This window comes from Chaetodon auriga, chromosome 23 (assembly GCF_051107435.1).
Source record: "Chaetodon auriga isolate fChaAug3 chromosome 23, fChaAug3.hap1, whole genome shotgun sequence".
In the NCBI taxonomy this organism is placed as follows: domain Eukaryota; kingdom Metazoa; phylum Chordata; class Actinopteri; order Chaetodontiformes; family Chaetodontidae; genus Chaetodon; species Chaetodon auriga.
Window position 1 is genome coordinate 12,219,307 of NC_135096.1, and position 21,080 is coordinate 12,240,386.

Here is a 21,080-nt window from a genome sequence, read left to right on the forward strand (position 1 = left end):
TCACGCGCTCTGTGACTGACACTTGAATCTTTTTCTTCCAGCTCTTTCAAAATGTAAAGAAAATGAAATCTTTTCCCCACAAGTCAAAGTTGAGCAGCTGCACCCTGCTGCGCCACATCTGTGTACGCCTCGTGCTGCACTACAGAAAGCACGATGCTCCCTATAGCCATCTTGTTTTTCTTCCATCATGGCTACAACATGAAGCTACATCCTCATCATCTGTGCCCATGTGAACGTAGAAGTAGAAGTAGAGGCCGCCAGATGTTTTCATCTGAGCCGACATGTTGCCATATGGTGTGCCAGTGTGTGTGTCTGTGAAAAGGGGGAGTTCCTAAGCTTCGGGACTTTTCCTCCCCCAAATGAAATCATTTTCACTTCATTACAGTGTCACAGCATAATAAGCTCCCTGAACAAAAGCATGTGATGTGGAGGGGGGAAAGCGGAGACACTCGGCTGCAGTGAAAGGAGCGAGCGTACACGAGCACGCACAGATGTTTTGTTTCTTCCTCTGCCTATACACACACACACACACTTACTGGTGAAGAGCATTACTCACTCTGGCAGGTATACCATGCCCCTCCATGTCCCACAGGGCCTTGTTACTTGGAGCTCTGAGCTCCTCGCCCTGTGTGACATGTCTTCCACTCGAAGAACCAGGCCAATTGTCTGTGCATGGATAGGTGGCAGTGGAGGCAGTCTGTGTGTGTGCGTGTGTGTGTGTGTGTGTGTGTGTGTGTGTGTGTGTGAGAGCTGAAAGCATTTGGAGAGTGGATGCAGGCAGCTGTTAACCCACTTTTAGAGCAATTCTGAACTCACCATGGTTCAGCATGGCATAATTGCCTGTGTATGCAGTGTGTGTGAGTGTGTGTGTGTGTGAGGAAGATGCAAGTCATGGATCACTGATCACTTACCAAGCCCAATTTACTGTTGCTTCCTGCAAGAGCGGCTTCTTTCCATCTTTAATCATTTATTATTTTACCATAGTATCGATGTCGGCGTTGTGAGGTTGGCTATTGATTTGACAGTGGATACAGCCGGCTGTTTTCATGTCTTGATTGAGCAAATGAAATGGCATTATAATCAGAATGAAAGGCTGCAACACAGAATTTGAGCAGCGACCAATTCCAATTAAGAGATGCAAGAGGAAAGCTGGCCATCTCAGGAAATTCAAAGTTCATTCAAAGTGAAACGCTGTCATCTGCTGGACGTGCTTCATCCTGCACCTCAGCTGACTCGGGCCCTCGCAAGGCACGCCGGGAGGGAAGGACCCAATCTGAGCCATGACGGCGAAAGTGGGGTGACGTGTAGATCATACCGTCGTGATAAAAATCACACACATCTCTTCTAAAGTGCCCCAGTTGAAATCCTTTTGCCATCTGAAACCTATAATTGTGATGAATGGAAGCGTGTGCATTCTCCTTTAAAGTGGTGCACTGCCATTAGATAAGCTGCCTCTGCTACTTACAGGGCCCTTTTTATGGCTCCCAAACGAGCAATGATACAGAGCGAGCACAGGGTGAATGTATAATGAGGGATATGCTATGTTATATTTATTTGTGCCACACACTGTATGGCAAATTATTCCATAAGCTTTCCACTACATTGACAGCACTCATGTCTATGCATTTGTTAATATGGGCTGTAAATTATTTTCTTGTAATTGGAAACCTGGCTGCTGACATGTAAATGATGTAATGACAGCTCTGCCTTTAAATACAGTCAATAAGACATCCCATAATGCTAAAAAAGCTCATAGGCCTCATGCTTATCTCCATTTTAAGCTTAATGGCGAATGGTGCATTCACTTGATTTAGTTCATTAGGGGAGAAATGAATAAAAGGGTGACGCGTAGTGTGTTTGTAAAGCATTATGTATAGGGAAGAAAACGTGCTTACTTCCTGTCACACCTGGACTCTTCTTTTTTCTTTTCGTGGATATTTGGGTCAAATCTCAGCCCAGGTAAGCTACTCTTGAAACCCTCTACGCAATTCGTTTGTTGAACTCAGTCAGCATGTTTATGTTCGACATGGTGTCAGGCCCTGTGTCAGTGATGGTCTTTCCGGTTTGACATGGATGTCTTCCGCAGTGCTTAATGTTAACGTTCATTTTACGGTTGTTTGCTTGGTCCGCTGAAACGGACGGGGTACGTGATTTGCGTAGCCGTAAATTACGCAAAAGAGTCCACGCCACAACAAAAGAGTGACGTGACGTGACGTTCCAGGTCCAAAACTTAACAATCAGATACATTTTCATGTATCCCCCCCCCCCCCCCCCCCCCCCCCCCCAACTTATTTGATGTAAATGTTGTTAACTAAACTAAATGTTAACTAAATGCACTTAGTTATTACAGCTGAAAGCTCTTCTGAAGCTCAGGGAGTCGTTTTCAGGGAAGCCAATCAGTGAATGTCAAATCCCACCTGTGCGCCAGATAGAGGCTGAAGCTGGTGAGTGATACACGCGTGTCTTCCAAGCTAGCGCTAGCCAATAAGCTGATTTGTGTTGTTTAGATGAGACACTTGTCATAGAAAACAGCTGGTTTGTGAGGTGTTGTCTCGTGTTTCCAGTGTGCTTCGGTGCGTGTCTTTTCATTGCTGTCATTTGCTTTCATTGCTGTCTTGTTTTGAAAAGATCGGGCTACCGCTAGCCGCTAAGCTAATCGCTAGCCGTCTGTGCCGTTTAGCCTCGTTGTTTGTAAAATAGATGTTGTCTCATGTTTCCAGTGTGCTTTGGTGCATGTTTTGTCATTGTTGTAATGTTTTGAGTCGTTATTGTCTGAGTTGTTTCGGATTTATGGACGAATGGTGCGTTCAGAGTCGGTGTTTCCAATACTGTGGCAGCAGATGAATCAGTTGAGATGGCATGATTAGTAGCAGGTGTGGTCAGGGGAGGAGGAGGCGGGGTGACCATCATGCTCTGCGCACACACACAAACAACAACAACAACAATACAAACAGAGGGAGTGACAGATAGGAGACACAGGGGAAGGCAAGTCAGTTGTCAGTTGTATGTGTGGATGCGTGTAGTGGTGTGGAGGCATGAGTATGAGTTAAGAGGAGGTACGAAGTCAAAGATACAGGGCCATAGCAGGGCTCCACCTTTTAATAAAAATGTTTTAAAAGAAGACAGTCATTAACTTCAGTTCATCACTTCATCACAATATTGAACTATAATGACAGCTCTATGACCTTTGCGTATAGGTGGATCAAGAATCATCCGACAAAGACCGTCGCTGAGGAACAACTTCTCGTGAGTTTTAAATTTAATTTTCTTCAGTTCGAGGTTTTGCAAATGGAAGTGACCCATCTTTTACCATAATTACCATGATAATATCAACAAACCACATGATAATGTTTTTGTACACTGGTCTTTTTGTCTTGTTCAGCAGATGGAGTGATGGCGAGCACCAGGTGGCCCAGGTGCCGGTAAGTTCGCAGCAGACAAAGTCTCAGTTGTTTCCCACCTGGATTAATGGACGAATGGTGCGTTTAGAGTCGGTGCTCGCTGGAGGCCGGCTGGTTGTGATGTTGGGTAGTTGTGTGTTGATATGTGTAGTATTCAGATCACTTTACTGTATTAGTCAAAATTAGTTATAAATATGTGTCTTTTTGGAGTTATTTGTTCCGTCTGGTAACTATCCTCCACCTTCTCAGTCCATATATTGTATGTCTGCATATACTGCTTTACTGGAAAATGATGTTCACTCACAACTTCACACCCATGGCTCCACCTTGTGGAGTAATTACGGTTAACAGGAAGACTTTATTTAAACAAGAACGGTACATATACAAAAAGTTCTATATGTCCCTGATCTGATGGATGAATATGGCCATGTATTGAAATTTAATTCATTTGTAGTTGTAAAGCTTCATTTAAAATGAATCCTACAGAGTTTAATCAAATTTCTCTTACAGTACATGATAAAAAATATCCTGTAACAACAACAACAACAAAGAAACATGGCTATACTTCTTCATATAGGTCCTACCTCATATCTCATACAAATCAACAAGGGGCTAATTAACAAAGACATAGTAGAGCTATCTTAAATAGCCAGTTTGAAAGCCTTGTTCTTCTTTATATACAGATAAAATAATTAGATCTGAGGTGTTCATCACTCAACTGGGTGTGTGTCAGTAATCTGTGTCCCTCAGATATAATATAATGTAAATGACTCTTAATTTGCTAGCTACCTCTTTGTCAGCTGTCCTGCATGATACAGTAATTTTTTCAAATTTGCATGATGTCAACTCTCAGTGTACGAACAACAAAGCAGTGTACGAATCACAGACAGGGACAGCTGCGGCAGAGGAGTTTGGAGTGAAAGAGAAGGTGATGGCCACAAACATGGAAGTAGCTGTGAAAAAGCTAAATATCATCGTGTGTGTGTGTGTGTGTTTGCCTTGCAGGGCTGCCCCAGCACTTGCTCCTCTAAGATGGTCACAAGATGGAACTCTCTGCCATCCAAGCTGCAGCTATAGATCCACGGCTAAGAACGCCCATGGAGAAGAAGTAAATAATGTTTGGGAAAAAAATAAATAAATAAATACAATGACTTAATTAAAACTTGGTTGACTAAAGTCATTAAAAGGTTTTGTTTTATGCAGTATATATGTTTTGTTTATTTTGCAGACTGGCCTCACTGGCAGTGAGGACCTGAGGAAAGCAGAGGGGTTTATGCGGAAGCATTACACATCAACACTTGTGGTCTCCTGTGACAAAAGTCCAACCCAAACGTTACCAGGTACAGTGACTGATATCAATTATTTCAACAAACATTCAATAAGAAACATATAGGTTCAATAAGAAATCGGCCGACTGTCATGTAGTGCCCCCCACCAATGAAATAATATTGATCATATTCTTCTGTAAACTGAATATTGGACATGAAGAACAGATTAATAAATAACTACGTCTTATAGTCTCTTTTCCATAAACTATTCATATGTGAACTCCTGTGAGTTCCCTGATTGTTTTACATCACTCCACCACTCATTTAACTTAACTTTTGGGAAAATTCCACTTCCACATCTTGATGATCAGTGTCCACAGTGACGGCCTTTGCTAACCACCAGTTCTTTTCATAAATGACCGCAAGCCAATCTCTGTAATGACATACAGCTTGGTGCCGCAGAGGCTTGTGAGAAGTAGAGAAGCTCCTTGGGCCCCCTTTCCATGTGAGGTGAGGTTGTTCCCCTGAAACCTAGAGTTGGAGGGACACTGAGGAGAGAAAAGTTGTTCTTGTTCTTGTATCTGACCAAAAGTGAGTAGTATTCTGTCTTCTGCTCTTTTGTATAGTACATGCACAGTGTGCAGTTTGAGCTGTGGGAGGTTCTGACTGTACCTGCCTCAGAAAAGTCTGATGTCTGAATAACCGAGCTTCACTCTTGTTTCCTTCTTGGAACAAGGTTCAATACTGTATCAGTGAGAGTCATTCTCTCATTCACTCATTCATGAATGAGTGCGTTGTGGAACAGCAGAGTTTTTTTGAGCTGGCTTCCCTGTTTTTCATCGCTCTAGATTATCTTGCTCTTGTTTGTTTCTTTCCTGCCTGACTGTTGCCATAACTTCCTGAAACTGTGACAGTGAAATTGGGGGGAATGTTTTGAATGTTGGATTTGGTTAAATATTGTCATACCATTTTCATTTGGCTTTAGTCACTGGAGATGCATACATACAATGAACAATGCCTTGATAGCAGCACATTTCTGTTGTGAGACCTGTTCTTCTTGCATTATATAATTTGACCTAAAGATAACTCTGGGGCCAGCCATAAGATAAGAGTCAGTGTTAAACTGATGTTACTTTAAGGGCTCATTCTTTTACAAATTGTCTGATTCCGCCCTCCAGTGGTCACACTGAGTCAGTACAGCTCTTCAGGGGATTCAGAGGATTTCACTCAATGTGGAAACATTCCTTTAGGACACCAACCAATAGTCATTTTATCTTAAATCTTATAGTGTTTCTTTAAAAAGTTTGACACAGGCAATATATAAATATAAATGTTCTCCCAGCAACAACAATAAATATGACACATTTCTTTAATATTTCAAGCAAGGGTTCTTTTTTTAATCTCATTTTAATCAGTAAATACCCCCCCCCCTTTCTTCTCCATTGTTTAACATGTGGCGACGGACTCATCTGGTGACGACGCAAGGGCACGCAGCAGGAATAGACACAGTTGAAAAACAGGTATGCAAAGATAGTGATCACTTTAAACATATACTGCAATGCAATATGAAGAAAACACACAATGAATGATTTCAAACATTGTAATAGGAAGGACAGGTATGCTATTGGTTAAATGAACAGCTCAGTTGGTAGAGTTGCGTTCAACAGCTCATAAGTTCTGCTCTATGGCCTAGAAGAACACGGAAACCTAACGGTGACATCATCATTATCAGAATATGTTTATCAGAATATTTTCTGAAAGTGTGACTGAAATATAAATATATATATAAATTTGTATAAATACAAATTAAACAATGTGTTCAATGTGTTGCTTTGAAATTTTGATTTTAAATGTCTTATTTTTCTTTCGCAGGGGAAGAAATGGGTGGAGGGCAGAGTAGAATATTTTCTGAAAGTGTGGTGTCTTGATGAGTAACAGAGAGGGGTAACCTCACGGTGTCAACAAACTCTCTGGCCGCGGAAACCTAACGGTGACAACGCAAGCGGTACTCCTCAATTAGGACCAGTTGCTCGGGTGAACTCCATACAAACTGGTTGGCCACAAGTAAGAAAATGCTTCCAATTCAACACTTTGCTTTCCCACACCATCCCCACCTTTGGAGAAGCTGAGTAGAACACACCAGTACATGCAGCCTTGCCTCCACTAGGAGGCAGCGCAAGATGGAAAAGTCAATCCCATATTGTCCTGTTGCAGACACTGTGCCGGCTGATATTTCATGAAAATGCTGACAGTGTGAAGTTCCAAACCATGTTTCCAAGCTTACGTTCATCCTTCTGTCAGAAGTCTCATCCATAAAACGTGTCTTTTCTGTCCTCTGTTGTGTTTTTCAATTGAAGGCAGAGAACACATGTTTTATGGATCCATCTCAATTAATAAGCTTCATAAAATGTCACCTAGATTTTGTTTTGTTCAGCATAACCCCTTACTTCCACTTCTCCAAGTTACCCAGGGGGCCCATGCCCCCTCCCGTAACCCCCCACCCCCCGCGTCAGACTTCAGCAACCCCCGGGTATCGAACCAGCTTCTGCCTCACTGAGGCAGGTGCTCCCCAAGCACCAGAGTTACCCACTGAGCTACCAAGTCCTGCAGCATAGGCTCCTCACTGATGGACTTTGACTGAAGTAGTGGTCGTATAGCATCTGATGTAGTCTTGTGTTTGAATTGTAGTTGTGAAAGTATTAGTAGTTTTAAATGTAATAGTAATTTAATAGTTATAGTAATTGTTGTAATATTTATAGTAGTTGGAATAGTCACCAATAGTCTTTGTTGTAATAGTAGTTTTAATTTTAATACTAATTGTTGTAACAATTGTTATAGTAAAACTAGATTTAATTGTAAACGTAGTAGTAATACTGGTGGTCATAGTACTGCCTCACAGGCTCCTCACTGATGGACTTTGACTGAAGTAGCGGTAGTATAGCATCTGATGTACTGCAGTAGTTTTAATAGTAGTTGTAATAGTTATAATAAAAGTATTAGTAGTTTTAAATGTAATTGTAATTTAATAGTTATAGTAATTGTTGTAATATTTATAGTAGTTGGAATAGTCACCAATAGTCTTTGTTGTAATAGTAGTTTTAATTTTAATACTAATTGTTGTAACAATTGTTATAGTAAAACTAGATTTAATTGTAAACGTAGTAGTAATACTGGTGGTAGGTAATAGTCATTGTTGTAGTAATAATAGTTGTTGTTGTAAGTCGCAATAGTATTTTTAATTGTAATAGTTGTTATGGTAATTTTAATAGTAGTATAGTAATAATAATAATACTAATTGTTATAGTAAAAATAGATTTAATTGTAAACATAGTAATACTAGTAGTAGTAGTAAGTAGTAAGTACTAGTCGTCAGTAGTAAGTAGTAGTAGTCAGTAGTCAGTAGTACTAGTCAGTAGTCGTCAGTAGTAAGTACTAGTTGTCAGTAGTAAGTAGTAGTAGTAGTCAGTAGTCGTCAGTAGTCAGTGTCAGTAGTAAGTACTAGTCGTCAGTAGTAAGTAGTCGTCAGTAGTAAGTAGTAGTCAGTAGTCGTCGTCAGTAGTAAGTACTAGTAGTAGTCAGTAGTCGTCGTCAGTAGTAGGTAGTAGTCGTCGTCAGTAGTCGTCAGTAGTAAGTAGTAGTCAGTAGTCGTAAGTAGTCGTCAGTAGTAAGTAGTAGTAGTAGTCAGTACTAGTCGTAAGTAGTCGTCAGTAGTAAGTAGTAGTAGTAGTAAGTACTAGTCGTCAGTAGTCGTCAGTAGTAAGTAGTAGTCAGTAGTAAGTACTAGTCGTCAGTAGTAAGTAGTAGTCGTCAGTAGTAAGTAGTAGTAGTAGTCAGTAGTCGTCAGTAGTCAGTAGTAAGTACTAGTCGTCAGTAGTAGTCGTCAGTAGTAAGTAGTAGTCGTCAGTAGTAAGTAGTAGTAGTAGTAAGTACTAGTCGTCAGTAGTAAGTAGTAGTCGTCGTCAGTAGTAAGTAGTAGTCGTCAGTAGTAGTAAGTAGTAGTCGTCAGTAGTCAGTAGTCGTCAGTAGTAAGTACTAGTAGTCAGTAGTCGTCAGTAGTAAGTACTAGTTGTCAGTAGTAAGTAGTAGTAGTCGTCAGTAGTCAGTGTCAGTAGTAAGTACTAGTCGTCAGTAGTAAGTAGTAGTCAGTAGTCGTAAGTAGTCGTCAGTAGTAAGTAGTAGTAGTAGTAAGTACTAGTCGTCAGTAGTAAGTAGTAGTCAGTAGTCGTCAGTAGTAGTAGTCAGTAGTCGTCAGTAGTAAGTACTAGTAGTCAGTAGTCGTCAGTAGTAAGTACTAGTCGTAGTAAGTAGTAGTAGTAGTAGTCAGTAGTCGTCAGTAGTAAGTAGTAAGTAGTAGTCAGTAGTAAGTAGTAGTCGTCAGTAGTAGTCGTCAGTAGTAGTAGTCAGTAGTCGGTAGTCAGTAGTAAGTACTAGTCGTCAGTAGTAAGTAGTAGTAGTAGTCAGTAGTCGTCAGTAGTAAGTAGTAAGTAGTAGTCAGTAGTAAGTACTAGTCGTCAGTAGTCAGTACTAGTCGTCAGTAGTAGTCGTCAGTAGTAAGTAGTAGTCAGTAGTAAGTAGTAGTCGTCAGTAGTAAGTAGTAGTCAGTAGTCGTCAGTAGTAAGTACTAGTAGTCAGTAGTCGTCAGTAGTAGTAGTCAGTAGTCGTCAGTAGTAAGTAGTAGTCAGTAGTCAGTACTAGTCGTCAGTAGTCAGTAGTAGTAGTCAGTAGTCGTCAGTAGTAAGTACTAGTAGTCGTCAGTAGTAAGTAGTCAGTAGTCGTCAGTAGTAAGTACTAGTCGTAGTAAGTAGTAGTCAGTAGTAAGTAGTAAGTAGTAGTCAGTAGTAAGTAGTAGTCGTCAGTAGTAGTCGTCAGTAGTCGTCAGTAGTAGTAGTAGTCAGTAGTCGTCAGTAGTAAGTAGTAAGTAGTAGTCAGTAGTAAGTACTAGTCGTCAGTAGTCAGTAGTAGTCGTCAGTAGTAAGTAGTAGTCAGTAGTAAGTAGTAGTCGTCAGTAGTAAGTAGTAGTCAGTAGTCGTCAGTAGTAGTAGTCAGTAGTCGTCAGTAGTAAGTACTAGTAGTCAGTAGTCGTCAGTAGTAAGTACTAGTAGTCAGTAGTCGTCAGTAGTAGTAGTCAGTAGTCGTCAGTAGTAAGTACTAGTCGTAGTAAGTAGTAGTAGTAGTAGTCAGTAGTCGTCAGTAGTAAGTAGTAGTCGTCAGTAGTAGTCGTCAGTAGTAGTAGTCAGTAGTCGGTAGTCAGTAGTAAGTACTAGTCGTCAGTAGTCAGTACTAGTCGTCAGTAGTAGTCGTCAGTAGTAAGTAGTAGTCAGTAGTCAGTAGTAGTCGTCAGTAGTAAGTAGTAGTCAGTAGTAAGTAGTAGTCGTCAGTAGTAAGTAGTAGTCAGTAGTAAGTAGTAGTCGTCAGTAGTAAGTAGTAGTCAGTAGTCGTCAGTAGTCGTCAGTAGTAAGTACTAGTAGTCAGTAGTCGTCAGTAGTAGTAGTCAGTAGTCGTCAGTAGTAAGTAGTAAGTAGTAGTCAGTAGTAAGTACTAGTCGTCAGTAGTAAGTAGTAGTCAGTAGTAGTAGTCAGTAGTCGTCAGTAGTAAGTGTCAGTAGTAAGTAGTCAGTAGTCGTCAGTAGTAAGTACTAGTCGTAGTAAGTAGTAGTAGTAGTAGTCAGTAGTCGTCAGTAGTAAGTAGTAAGTAGTAGTCAGTAGTAAGTAGTAAGTAGTAGTCAGTAGTAAGTAGTAGTCGTCAGTAGTAGTCGTCAGTAGTCGTCAGTAGTAGTAGTCAGTAGTAAGTACTAGTCGTCAGTAGTCAGTACTAGTCGTCAGTAGTAGTAGTCAGTAGTAAGTAGTAGTCGTCAGTAGTAAGTAGTAGTCAGTAGTCGTCAGTAGTAAGTACTAGTCGTAGTAAGTAGTAGTAGTAGTAGTCAGTAGTCGTCAGTAGTAAGTAGTAAGTAGTAGTCAGTAGTAAGTACTAGTCGTCAGTAGTAAGTAGTAGTCAGTAGTCAGTACTAGTCGTCAGTAGTCAGTAGTAGTAGTCAGTAGTCGTCAGTAGTAAGTACTAGTAGTCGTCAGTAGTCAGTAGTAAGTAGTCAGTAGTCGTCAGTAGTAAGTACTAGTCGTAGTAAGTAGTAGTAGTAGTAGTCAGTAGTCGTCAGTAGTAAGTACTAGTCGTAGTAAGTAGTAGTAGTAGTAGTCAGTAGTCGTCAGTAGTAAGTAGTAAGTAGTAGTCAGTAGTAAGTAGTAAGTAGTAGTCAGTAGTAAGTAGTAGTCGTCAGTAGTAGTCGTCAGTAGTCGTCAGTAGTAGTAGTCAGTAGTCAGTACTAGTCGTCAGTAGTAAGTAGTAGTAGTAGTCAGTAGTCGTCAGTAGTAAGTAGTAAGTAGTAGTCAGTAGTAAGTACTAGTCGTCAGTAGTCAGTACTAGTCGTCAGTAGTAGTCGTCAGTAGTAAGTAGTAGTCAGTAGTAAGTAGTAGTCGTCAGTAGTAAGTAGTAGTCAGTAGTCGTCAGTAGTAGTAGTCAGTAGTCGTCAGTAGTAAGTACTAGTAGTCAGTAGTCGTCAGTAGTAAGTACTAGTAGTCAGTAGTCGTCAGTAGTAGTAGTCAGTAGTCGTCAGTAGTAAGTACTAGTCGTAGTAAGTAGTAGTAGTAGTAGTCGTCAGTAGTAAGTAGTAGTCAGTAGTCGTCAGTAGTAGTAGTCAGTAGTCGTCAGTAGTAAGTAGTAAGTAGTAGTCAGTAGTAAGTACTAGTCGTCAGTAGTAAGTAGTAGTCAGTAGTCAGTAGTAGTAGTCAGTAGTCGTCAGTAGTAAGTACTAGTAGTCGTCAGTAGTCAGTGTCAGTAGTAAGTAGTCAGTAGTCGTCAGTAGTAAGTACTAGTCGTAGTAAGTAGTAGTAGTAGTAGTCAGTAGTCGTCAGTAGTAAGTAGTAGTCGTCAGTAGTAGTCGTCAGTAGTCGTCAGTAGTAGTAGTCAGTAGTAAGTACTAGTCGTCAGTAGTAAGTAGTAGTAGTAGTCAGTAGTCGTCAGTAGTAAGTAGTAAGTAGTAGTCAGTAGTAAGTACTAGTCGTCAGTAGTCAGTACTAGTCGTCAGTAGTAGTCGTCAGTAGTAAGTAGTAGTCAGTAGTAAGTAGTAGTCGTCAGTAGTAAGTAGTAGTCAGTAGTCGTCAGTAGTAGTAGTCAGTAGTCGTCAGTAGTAAGTACTAGTAGTCAGTAGTCGTCAGTAGTAGTAGTCAGTAGTCGTCAGTAGTAAGTAGTAAGTAGTAGTCAGTAGTAAGTACTAGTCGTCAGTAGTAAGTAGTAGTCAGTAGTCAGTACTAGTCGTCAGTAGTCAGTAGTAGTAGTCAGTAGTCGTCAGTAGTAAGTACTAGTAGTCGTCAGTAGTCAGTGTCAGTAGTAAGTAGTCAGTAGTCGTCAGTAGTAAGTACTAGTCGTAGTAAGTAGTAGTAGTAGTAGTCAGTAGTCGTCAGTAGTAAGTAGTAGTCGTCAGTAGTCAGTACTAGTCGTCAGTAGTAGTCGTCAGTAGTAAGTAGTAGTCAGTAGTAAGTAGTAGTCGTCAGTAGTAAGTAGTAGTCAGTAGTCGTCAGTAGTAGTAGTCAGTAGTCGTCAGTAGTAAGTACTAGTAGTCAGTAGTCGTCAGTAGTAAGTACTAGTAGTCAGTAGTCGTCAGTAGTAGTAGTCAGTAGTCGTAAGTAGTAAGTAGTAAGTAGTAGTCAGTAGTAAGTACTAGTCGTCAGTAGTAAGTAGTAGTCAGTACTAGTCGTCAGTAGTCAGTAGTAGTAGTCAGTAGTCGTCAGTAGTAAGTACTAGTAGTCGTCAGTAGTCAGTGTCAGTAGTAAGTAGTCAGTAGTCGTCAGTAGTAAGTACTAGTCGTAGTAAGTAGTAGTAGTAGTAGTCAGTAGTCGTCAGTAGTAAGTAGTAGTCGTCAGTAGTCAGTACTAGTCGTCAGTAGTAGTCGTCAGTAGTAAGTAGTAGTCAGTAGTAAGTAGTAGTCGTCAGTAGTAAGTAGTAGTCAGTAGTCGTCAGTAGTAGTAGTCAGTAGTCGTCAGTAGTAAGTACTAGTAGTCAGTAGTCGTCAGTAGTAAGTACTAGTAGTCAGTAGTCGTCAGTAGTAGTAGTCAGTAGTCGTCAGTAGTAAGTAGTAAGTAGTAGTCAGTAGTAAGTACTAGTCGTCAGTAGTAAGTAGTAGTCAGTACTAGTCGTCAGTAGTCAGTAGTAGTAGTCAGTAGTCGTCAGTAGTAAGTACTAGTAGTCGTCAGTAGTCAGTGTCAGTAGTAAGTAGTCAGTAGTCGTCAGTAGTAAGTACTAGTCGTAGTAAGTAGTAGTAGTAGTAGTCAGTAGTCGTCAGTAGTAAGTAGTAGTCGTCAGTAGTAAGTAGTAGTCAGTAGTCGTCAGTAGTAGTAGTCAGTAGTCGTCAGTAGTAAGTACTAGTAGTCAGTAGTCGTCAGTAGTAAGTACTAGTAGTCAGTAGTCGTCAGTAGTAGTAGTCAGTAGTCGTCAGTAGTAAGTAGTAAGTAGTAGTCAGTAGTAAGTACTAGTCGTCAGTAGTAAGTAGTAGTCAGTAGTCAGTACTAGTCGTCAGTAGTCAGTAGTAGTAGTCAGTAGTCGTCAGTAGTAAGTACTAGTAGTCGTCAGTAGTCAGTGTCAGTAGTAAGTAGTTAGTAGTCGTCAGTAGTAAGTACTAGTCGTCAGTAGTAAGTAGTAGTCAGTAGTCAGTACTAGTCGTCAGTAGTCAGTAGTAGTAGTCAGTAGTCGTCAGTAGTAAGTACTAGTAGTCGTCAGTAGTCAGTGTCAGTAGTAAGTAGTTAGTAGTCGTCAGTAGTAAGTACTAGTAGTAGTCAGTAGTCGTCGTCAGTAGTAGTCGTCAGTAGTAAGTAGTAGTCGTCGTCAGTAGTAAGTAGTCAGTAGTCGTCAGTAGTAAGTACTAGTCGTCAGTAGTAGTCGTCAGTAGTAAGTAGTAGTCAGTAGTCATCAGTAGTAAGTACTAGTAGTCAGTAGTCGTCAGTAGTAGTAGTCAGTAGTCGGTAGTCAGTAGTCGTCAGTAGTAAGTAGTAGTAGTAGTAAGTACTAGTCGTCAGTAGTAAGTAGTAGTCGTCGTCAGTAGTAAGTAGTCAGTAGTCGTCAGTAGTAAGTAGTAAGTAGTAGTCAGTAGTAAGTACTAGTCGTCAGTAGTAAGTACTAGTAGTCGTCAGTAGTCAGTGTCAGTAGTAAGTAGTTAGTAGTCGTCAGTAGTAAGTACTAGTCGTCAGTAGTAAGTAGTAGTCAGTAGTCAGTACTAGTCGTCAGTAGTCAGTAGTAGTAGTCAGTAGTCGTCAGTAGTAAGTACTAGTAGTCGTCAGTAGTCAGTGTCAGTAGTAAGTAGTTAGTAGTCGTCAGTAGTAAGTACTAGTAGTAGTCAGTAGTCGTCGTCAGTAGTAGTCGTCAGTAGTAAGTAGTAGTCGTCGTCAGTAGTAAGTAGTCAGTAGTCGTCAGTAGTAAGTACTAGTCGTCAGTAGTAGTCGTCAGTAGTAAGTAGTAGTCAGTAGTCATCAGTAGTAAGTACTAGTAGTCAGTAGTCGTCAGTAGTAGTAGTCAGTAGTCGGTAGTCAGTAGTCGTCAGTAGTAAGTAGTCAGTAGTCGTCAGTAGTAAGTACTAGTCGTCAGTAGTAGTCGTCAGTAGTAAGTAGTAGTCAGTAGTCGTCAGTAGTAGTAGTCAGTAGTCATCAGTAGTAAGTACTAGTAGTCAGTAGTCGTCAGTAGTAGTAGTCAGTAGTCGGTAGTCAGTAGTAAGTACTAGTCGTAGTAAGTAGTAGTCAGTAGTCGTCAGTAGTAAGTAGTAAGTAGTAGTCAGTAGTAAGTACTAGTCGTCAGTAGTAAGTAGTAGTCAGTAGTAAGTAGTAGTCGTCGTCAGTAGTCAGTACTAGTCGTCAGTAGTAAGTAGTAGTCGTCGTCAGTAGTAAGTAGTCAGTAGTCGTCAGTAGTAAGTAGTAAGTAGTAGTCAGTAGTAAGTACTAGTCGTCAGTAGTAAGTACTAGTAGTCGTCAGTAGTCAGTGTCAGTAGTAAGTAGTTAGTAGTCGTCAGTAGTAAGTACTAGTCGTCAGTAGTAAGTAGTAGTCAGTAGTCAGTACTAGTCGTCAGTAGTCAGTAGTAGTAGTCAGTAGTCGTCAGTAGTAAGTACTAGTAGTCGTCAGTAGTCAGTGTCAGTAGTAAGTAGTTAGTAGTCGTCAGTAGTAAGTACTAGTAGTAGTCAGTAGTCGTCGTCAGTAGTAGTCGTCAGTAGTAAGTAGTAGTCGTCGTCAGTAGTAAGTAGTCAGTAGTCGTCAGTAGTAAGTACTAGTCGTCAGTAGTAGTCGTCAGTAGTAAGTAGTAGTCAGTAGTCATCAGTAGTAAGTACTAGTAGTCAGTAGTCGTCAGTAGTAGTAGTCAGTAGTCGGTAGTCAGTAGTCGTCAGTAGTAAGTAGTCAGTAGTCGTCAGTAGTAAGTACTAGTCGTCAGTAGTAGTCGTCAGTAGTAAGTAGTAGTCAGTAGTCGTCAGTAGTAGTAGTCAGTAGTCATCAGTAGTAAGTACTAGTAGTCAGTAGTCGTCAGTAGTAGTAGTCAGTAGTCGGTAGTCAGTAGTAAGTACTAGTCGTAGTAAGTAGTAGTCAGTAGTCGTCAGTAGTAAGTAGTAAGTAGTAGTCAGTAGTAAGTACTAGTCGTCAGTAGTAAGTAGTAGTCAGTAGTAAGTAGTAGTCGTCGTCAGTAGTCAGTACTAGTCGTCAGTAGTAGTCGTCAGTAGTAAGTAGTAGTCAGTAGTCGTCAGTAGTAGTAGTCAGTAGTCGTCAGTAGTAAGTACTAGTAGTCAGTAGTCATCAGTAGTAAGTACTAGTAGTCAGTAGTAAGTAGTAGTCAGTAGTAAGTAGTAGTCGTCGTCAGTAGTCAGTACTAGTCGTAAGTAGTAGTCGTCGTCAGTAGTAAGTAGTAGTCCTCAGTAGTAAGTAGTAGTCGTCGTCAGTTGTCGTCAGTAGTAAGTACTAGTCGTCAGTAGTCGTCAGTAGTAAGTAGTAGTCGTCGTCAGTTGTAAGTACTAGTCGTCAGTAGTAAGTCGTCAGTAGTAAGTAGTCGTCAGTAGTAAGTAGTAGTACTAGTAAGTAGTCGTCAGTAGGAGTAGTCGTAGTCAGTATAAGAATTACTATTACAACTACTATTAATATTACAACTACTACAATTAAAACTACTATTGCTACAACAACTATTATTATTGCAACAATGACTATTCCAACTTCTATAAATATTACTACAATTACTATTAAAACTACTCATACTTTCACAACTACAATTCAAACACAAGACTGGACCACATTACTATTGCAGTACATCAGACGCTATACGACCACTATTTCAGTCAAAGTCCATCAGTGAGGAGCCTATGCTGCAGGACTTGGTAGCTCAGTGGGTAACTCTGGTGCTTGGGAAGCACCTGCCTCAGTGAGGCAGAAGCTGGTTCGATACCCGGGGGTTGCTGAAGTCTGACGCGGGGGGTGGGGGGTTACGGGAGGGGGCATGGGCCCCCTGGGTAACTTGGAGAAGTGGAAGTAAGGGGTTATGCTGAACAAAACAAAATCTAGGTGACATTTTATGAAGCTTATTAATTGAGATGGATACAGAAAACATGTGTTCTCTGTCTTCCATTGAAAAGCACAACAGAGGACAGAAAAGACACATTTTATGGATGAGACTTCTGACAGAAGGATGAACGTAAGCTTGGAAACATGGTTTGGAACTTCACACTGTCAGCATTTTCATGAAATATCAGCCGGCACAGTGTCTGCAACAGGACAATATGGGATTGACTTTTCCATCTTGCGCTGCCTCCTAGTGGCACAAGGCTGCATGTACTGGTGTGTTCTACTCAGCTTCTCCAAAGGTGGGGATGGTGTGGGAAAGCAAAGTGTTGATTTGGAAGCATTTTCTTACTTGTGGCCAACCAGTTTGTATGGAGTTCACCCGAGCAACTGGTCCTAATTGAGGAGTACCGCTTGCGTTGTCACCGTTAGGTTTCCGCGGCCAGAGAGTTTGTTGACACCCCTCTCTGTTACTCATCAAGACACCACACTTTCAGAAAATATTCTACTCATGTCGGAACAAAACAATATACTGTACAATACTATATAATGTAATATACTCAGGAGCTTCATAAAATGCCCCCAGGGGGCAGAAGCCCCCTCCTCCACCCTAGTGCTGCATCCACTCTCGCGTTCCCCTGTGAAAGAAAATCATCAGTCAGCTCAACTCACAAATGAACATTAATTAAAGATTAATCTATGATACTTGTGTATCTCTGCTGTACTGTGCCCCACACAATCAATGTATTTGTATTTCAGTCTTCCTCTTTTTCACGTTACACTTTTTTTCACTCTTGTCTTTTATCTCTTCTAATGTTATTCTTGTAAGGAGCACCTGTAATTGCCCCTCAGGGATCAATAAAATATAACTGTTAAAATATCACAAATGTTTCAGTCGTTCATTCCAAACCCAGAAGCTCAGATATGTGTGTGTGCTATATTCAGTGACACCACAAGGTGGCAGCACACTTCAGAAGATGAACCTGGAAATATAATAATAATAAATAATAGAAAAGTGGCATCATGCTGCACAACAGAGTGCACGAATATTATAGAACTAGAAACATTTTCTACACTACAAACATTTTCCTTTCAGTGTTACTCATCTGGGAGCGACTCTTCTGGTTGTGTCCTCTGGACAGCCTGCAGGAGACGGACAAAGAAGGTGATGTTTGATGTTAACGCGATGAAATTCAGTGGCAGGATGGTGACTGAAGGAGCCAATGTGTTCAACCGTTCAACTGTAAAAATACTCAAAGTACATTTCATTCAGTACTGAGTGAGCAGATGAAGACTTAAAATGCTTTAGACTGTCAAACACTGTTGTCTAAGAATATCAATCCAGTATATATTCATTATATTACATGCTGTCGAGATGAAACATGTTTGCTTACTCTGCAAACTGACTATAATGAAAACATGTTAAACATAACAATCAAAACAACCACTACAACAACAGAGGAGAATTAAATGTGAATGGACTCCTTAACATCAGATCTGTGTCTAAAGCTGTTTTAGTAAATGAGTTAATATCAGACCATAATATTGAAAGACTGAAACCTTAAACCTGAAAAATGGAAAACAGTGCAGGCAGTTTGAATTTGGTCCTTATTCCGAATTTACAGCTGAGCTCGCTCTGAGTTTCTATCAGGTTTAGTCTTTAAAACAGATAAAGTAACTTTACTTTACATGTTGCATTTAATTCATGCCATGCCCCTAAAAAAAGAAGATAATACAACAGGAGGTTCGCTCCTCAAACCTGCAAATTAAAACAAACACTATGGAATAATGTGGAACAATTTGGAAGAAATTTAAAAACATATTCTGATAAACATATTGGATGATGAGTACCGCTTCCGTTGTCATTTAACCAATAGCATACCTGTCTTCATTTGTCCTTCCATTCTGTCCTTCCGATTACAACTTTCAGCAACTCCACCAAGGGGCTCAGGTCGTGGAGGCTGAGCCTGCACAATAGGGGGCAAGATATAACTTTGTTGTTTGAAATCATTCATTGTGTGTTTTCTTCATATTGCATTGCAGTATATGTTTAAAGTGAGATATATATATATAACAAACCAGGGCTCCATCCACGAACAATCCCAGGTTTCTGACAATAACGACAAAGAAAGATCATATTTAGCTCCCTGTAAATTTAGAATACAACCATCTTCTTGCCCAGGAGGCAGACTACATTTCAGAGTAGGCTTCTTAGCTAACAATAACTCCCCCTCACATCCACAATATCGTGATACTCGACACAAACTTCACATTTGAACCCCTTCATAAACCCAAACCTGTTCTCACAACCACGTCACCCCCGTCCTCCGTGTTTTAATTATCCTGCATGGTCTGATTGTTTTTATCTTATTTTATCTTATTAATCTCGTTTTTTATTATTCTTTTATCTTTAATGCGTCTTTACAGTGCATTTAAAAGGAATCTACAAATGTATTATTATTATTATTTATCATTATTATTAAACAAAAGTCCACTTTAGCTTATAACAACAACACTTTACTGTGCTAAAATGGGATGTTAAGTAAATATACTCTTTATTTCAATTTAAAGTACAACAAATACATATATGATGAAATTAAATATGATTAGATTACAAATATGTCTACATTTGGATACTACTGGATTTGGATACTACTGTACTTTTACACTGTACACTGACTGTACTTCAACCTAAATACATACAGTAAGTACATAAACACTGCTTGAGCATTTCCAGTACGCTTCAAGTCTAAGCTCAAATTATTTTTAACACATTTCACACGTGCTTCAGGACTAAGGATGAACAGGGTGCGCTGCAGACTTTGACTGTTTTATTTTTCTTAAAATATAACATTCACATATGCCTCCTGTTTTAACATCAGACTGATGGAGTCGCCACGAGGAGGATCCTGACGTCACGGTGACGTACGACGCAGATACGGAAGTGGGCTGTGAACGAGCTAGCTGCATGGCTTTCACTTCAAGCCTTCAGTGAAGCCTGTTGGCGGTGTTTTTGAGTAAACCTGACTGACGACTGAAACAACAACACGGAGTCAAACGCTGACAACACCAACAGTTACGCACAGTGACATGTTTACTTACTAAATGCAGACGACGGGCCAGGAGCGCGTGCAGGCGGTCGGCGACACTGGAAGCTAATAGTTGATTACTTCGAACCTCCAGCCGTGCAGGTCACATGTCCACCAATTATCCCACACCTGTTTACCGGCACGCCGGACGAGGACACTTCCGCGACGTTTACGAGCCGGCGGAGGACTCCTTCCTGCTGATTGACGCCCTGGAGAAAGACGCCGAGCGGCTGCAGTTGATGAGGTGAGACGCGGTGAGACGCCCCCGGAGGGGACAGTAGAATAAAGTACTTTTACTCCAGTCCCGTGTTTAAGTACGAGGCTTTTCTTAATTCATCTGACAGCCTTAGTCACTCCACAAATTGAAATGTGTTTGTATTAAACTACACAACAGCGCAGCTGAGACGATTAGTCCAGAAAAGTAATTGGAAACTTGTGATGGGATATTAAATAATAATAATCAGCAGATTCAATCAGAATGAACATCATTAGTTTCTGGCTTACACATAACAGTAAAATCCTTTTACATGATTTCATGGCCAATTAGTATGATGAAATAGAAAAGCCTCAGTCACGGGGGCATTTTAGATCTTGCACATTTTTACTTCACATTTCAATGCAGGACTTATATATTTTTTTAAGTGTGCACAAAGGATGGTTCATCACTTGATCTTCATTGCATCACGTGTTCCCTGCAGCTCACCTGAAGTTGACCTCTGGATATTTCTGTTTTCAGCCCGTGTGTGTGTCTGGAGGTGGGCAGCGGGTCGGGAGTGGTGTCAGCATTTCTGGCATCGGTGGTCGGCCCTTCGGCTTTTTATCTGTGAGTGATTTTTTTTTTTTTTCCCCGTTACTTACTTGTTGGAAACTTGGACTAATCTTGCTTGTTTCTCTTCCAGTTGCACTGATGTGAATCCTGCAGCGGCGCAGTGCACAGCAGAGACGGCCTCCTGCAACAGCATCTCGCTGCAGCCTGTCCTCACGTCCCTGGTGAGGCTTTCACCTTTCACGTCACGTATGACAGGTCTTCGCCTCTTCTAAAGATCCTTTTCTCTTCGTCCTTTAGGTGGAGTGTCTTCTGCCCCGACTCGGTGGGAAAGTGGACGTCCTCCTCTTCAACCCTCCATACGTGGTCACACCTTCAGAGGAGGTGCTTCAGCTCTGTGCCGCAGGTCGTCTTCTGTCCAGAGACCAGGAGCATGTTAACAACGTGTGCTTCTCTTCCAGGTTGGCGGCACGGGCATCGAGGCCGCCTGGGCTGGAGGGAGGCGAGGACGAGAGGTGACCGACAGATTTCTGCCTCTGGTAGCACAGTTGCTCTCCAGCAAAGGGTTATTTTACCTCGTCGCCATTGCCGAGAACGACCCCGGTGAGTTTACCGATGCCTCTGAAGTGATGTTCGGTGCGGGAGACATTGGGGATGACAAGCTTTTTTCTTTTCCTCACCAGAGGAAATCATCCGTTTACTGGGCCAGTCTGGTTTGAGGGGAGAGTCCTGCTTGTCGACGAGAGCTGGAAACGAGAGGCTGTCCGTCCTGCGCTTCCACAGGAGCTGACAAACACAAAGCTGCCACTGATAAATGCTCTGAAGTCGCTGACAATCAGCGACTGGAAGCGTTTTCGAGAGATGTCGCAGTGTTTCCTGCAAGGACAGACGCAGCGTGAGAGCGTTTTGCGAGACCTTGGCAGGATGAAGGTGCCCCTCATGTCCTGTTGCATTTGAAGTGTCTGAAACAATAAAAAAAAAAGAAATG

General features: G+C 41.1%; 1 protein-coding gene across 1 annotated transcript; it reads left to right on the top strand.

The window, feature by feature from the left end:
• Positions 1–19,171: 19,171 nt before the first annotated feature.
• hemk2 (HemK methyltransferase 2, ETF1 glutamine and histone H4 lysine) lies at positions 19,172–21,067 on the top strand. The gene is made up of 6 exons (XM_076723807.1): positions 19,172–19,570; positions 20,063–20,149; positions 20,226–20,316; positions 20,393–20,476; positions 20,554–20,695; positions 20,776–21,067. Exons 1-6 carry the CDS (start codon positions 19,434–19,436, stop codon positions 20,880–20,882), a joined length of 648 nt encoding a protein of 215 aa, XP_076579922.1. The 5' UTR covers positions 19,172–19,433; the 3' UTR covers positions 20,883–21,067.
• The last annotated feature ends 13 nt before the right edge of the window (positions 21,068–21,080 follow it).

Coding starts and splice junctions, on each gene's coding strand:
- hemk2 (XM_076723807.1), top strand. CDS start 19,434: ATGTCCACCAATTATCCCACACCTGTTTACCGGCACGCCGGACGAGGA. Junction 20,317..20,392: donor AGCCTGTCCTCACGTCCCTG/GTGAGGCTTTCA, acceptor TTCGTCCTTTAG/GTGGAGTGTCTTCTGCCCCG. Junction 20,477..20,553: donor TGGTCACACCTTCAGAGGAG/GTGCTTCAGCTC, acceptor CTTCTCTTCCAG/GTTGGCGGCACGGGCATCGA.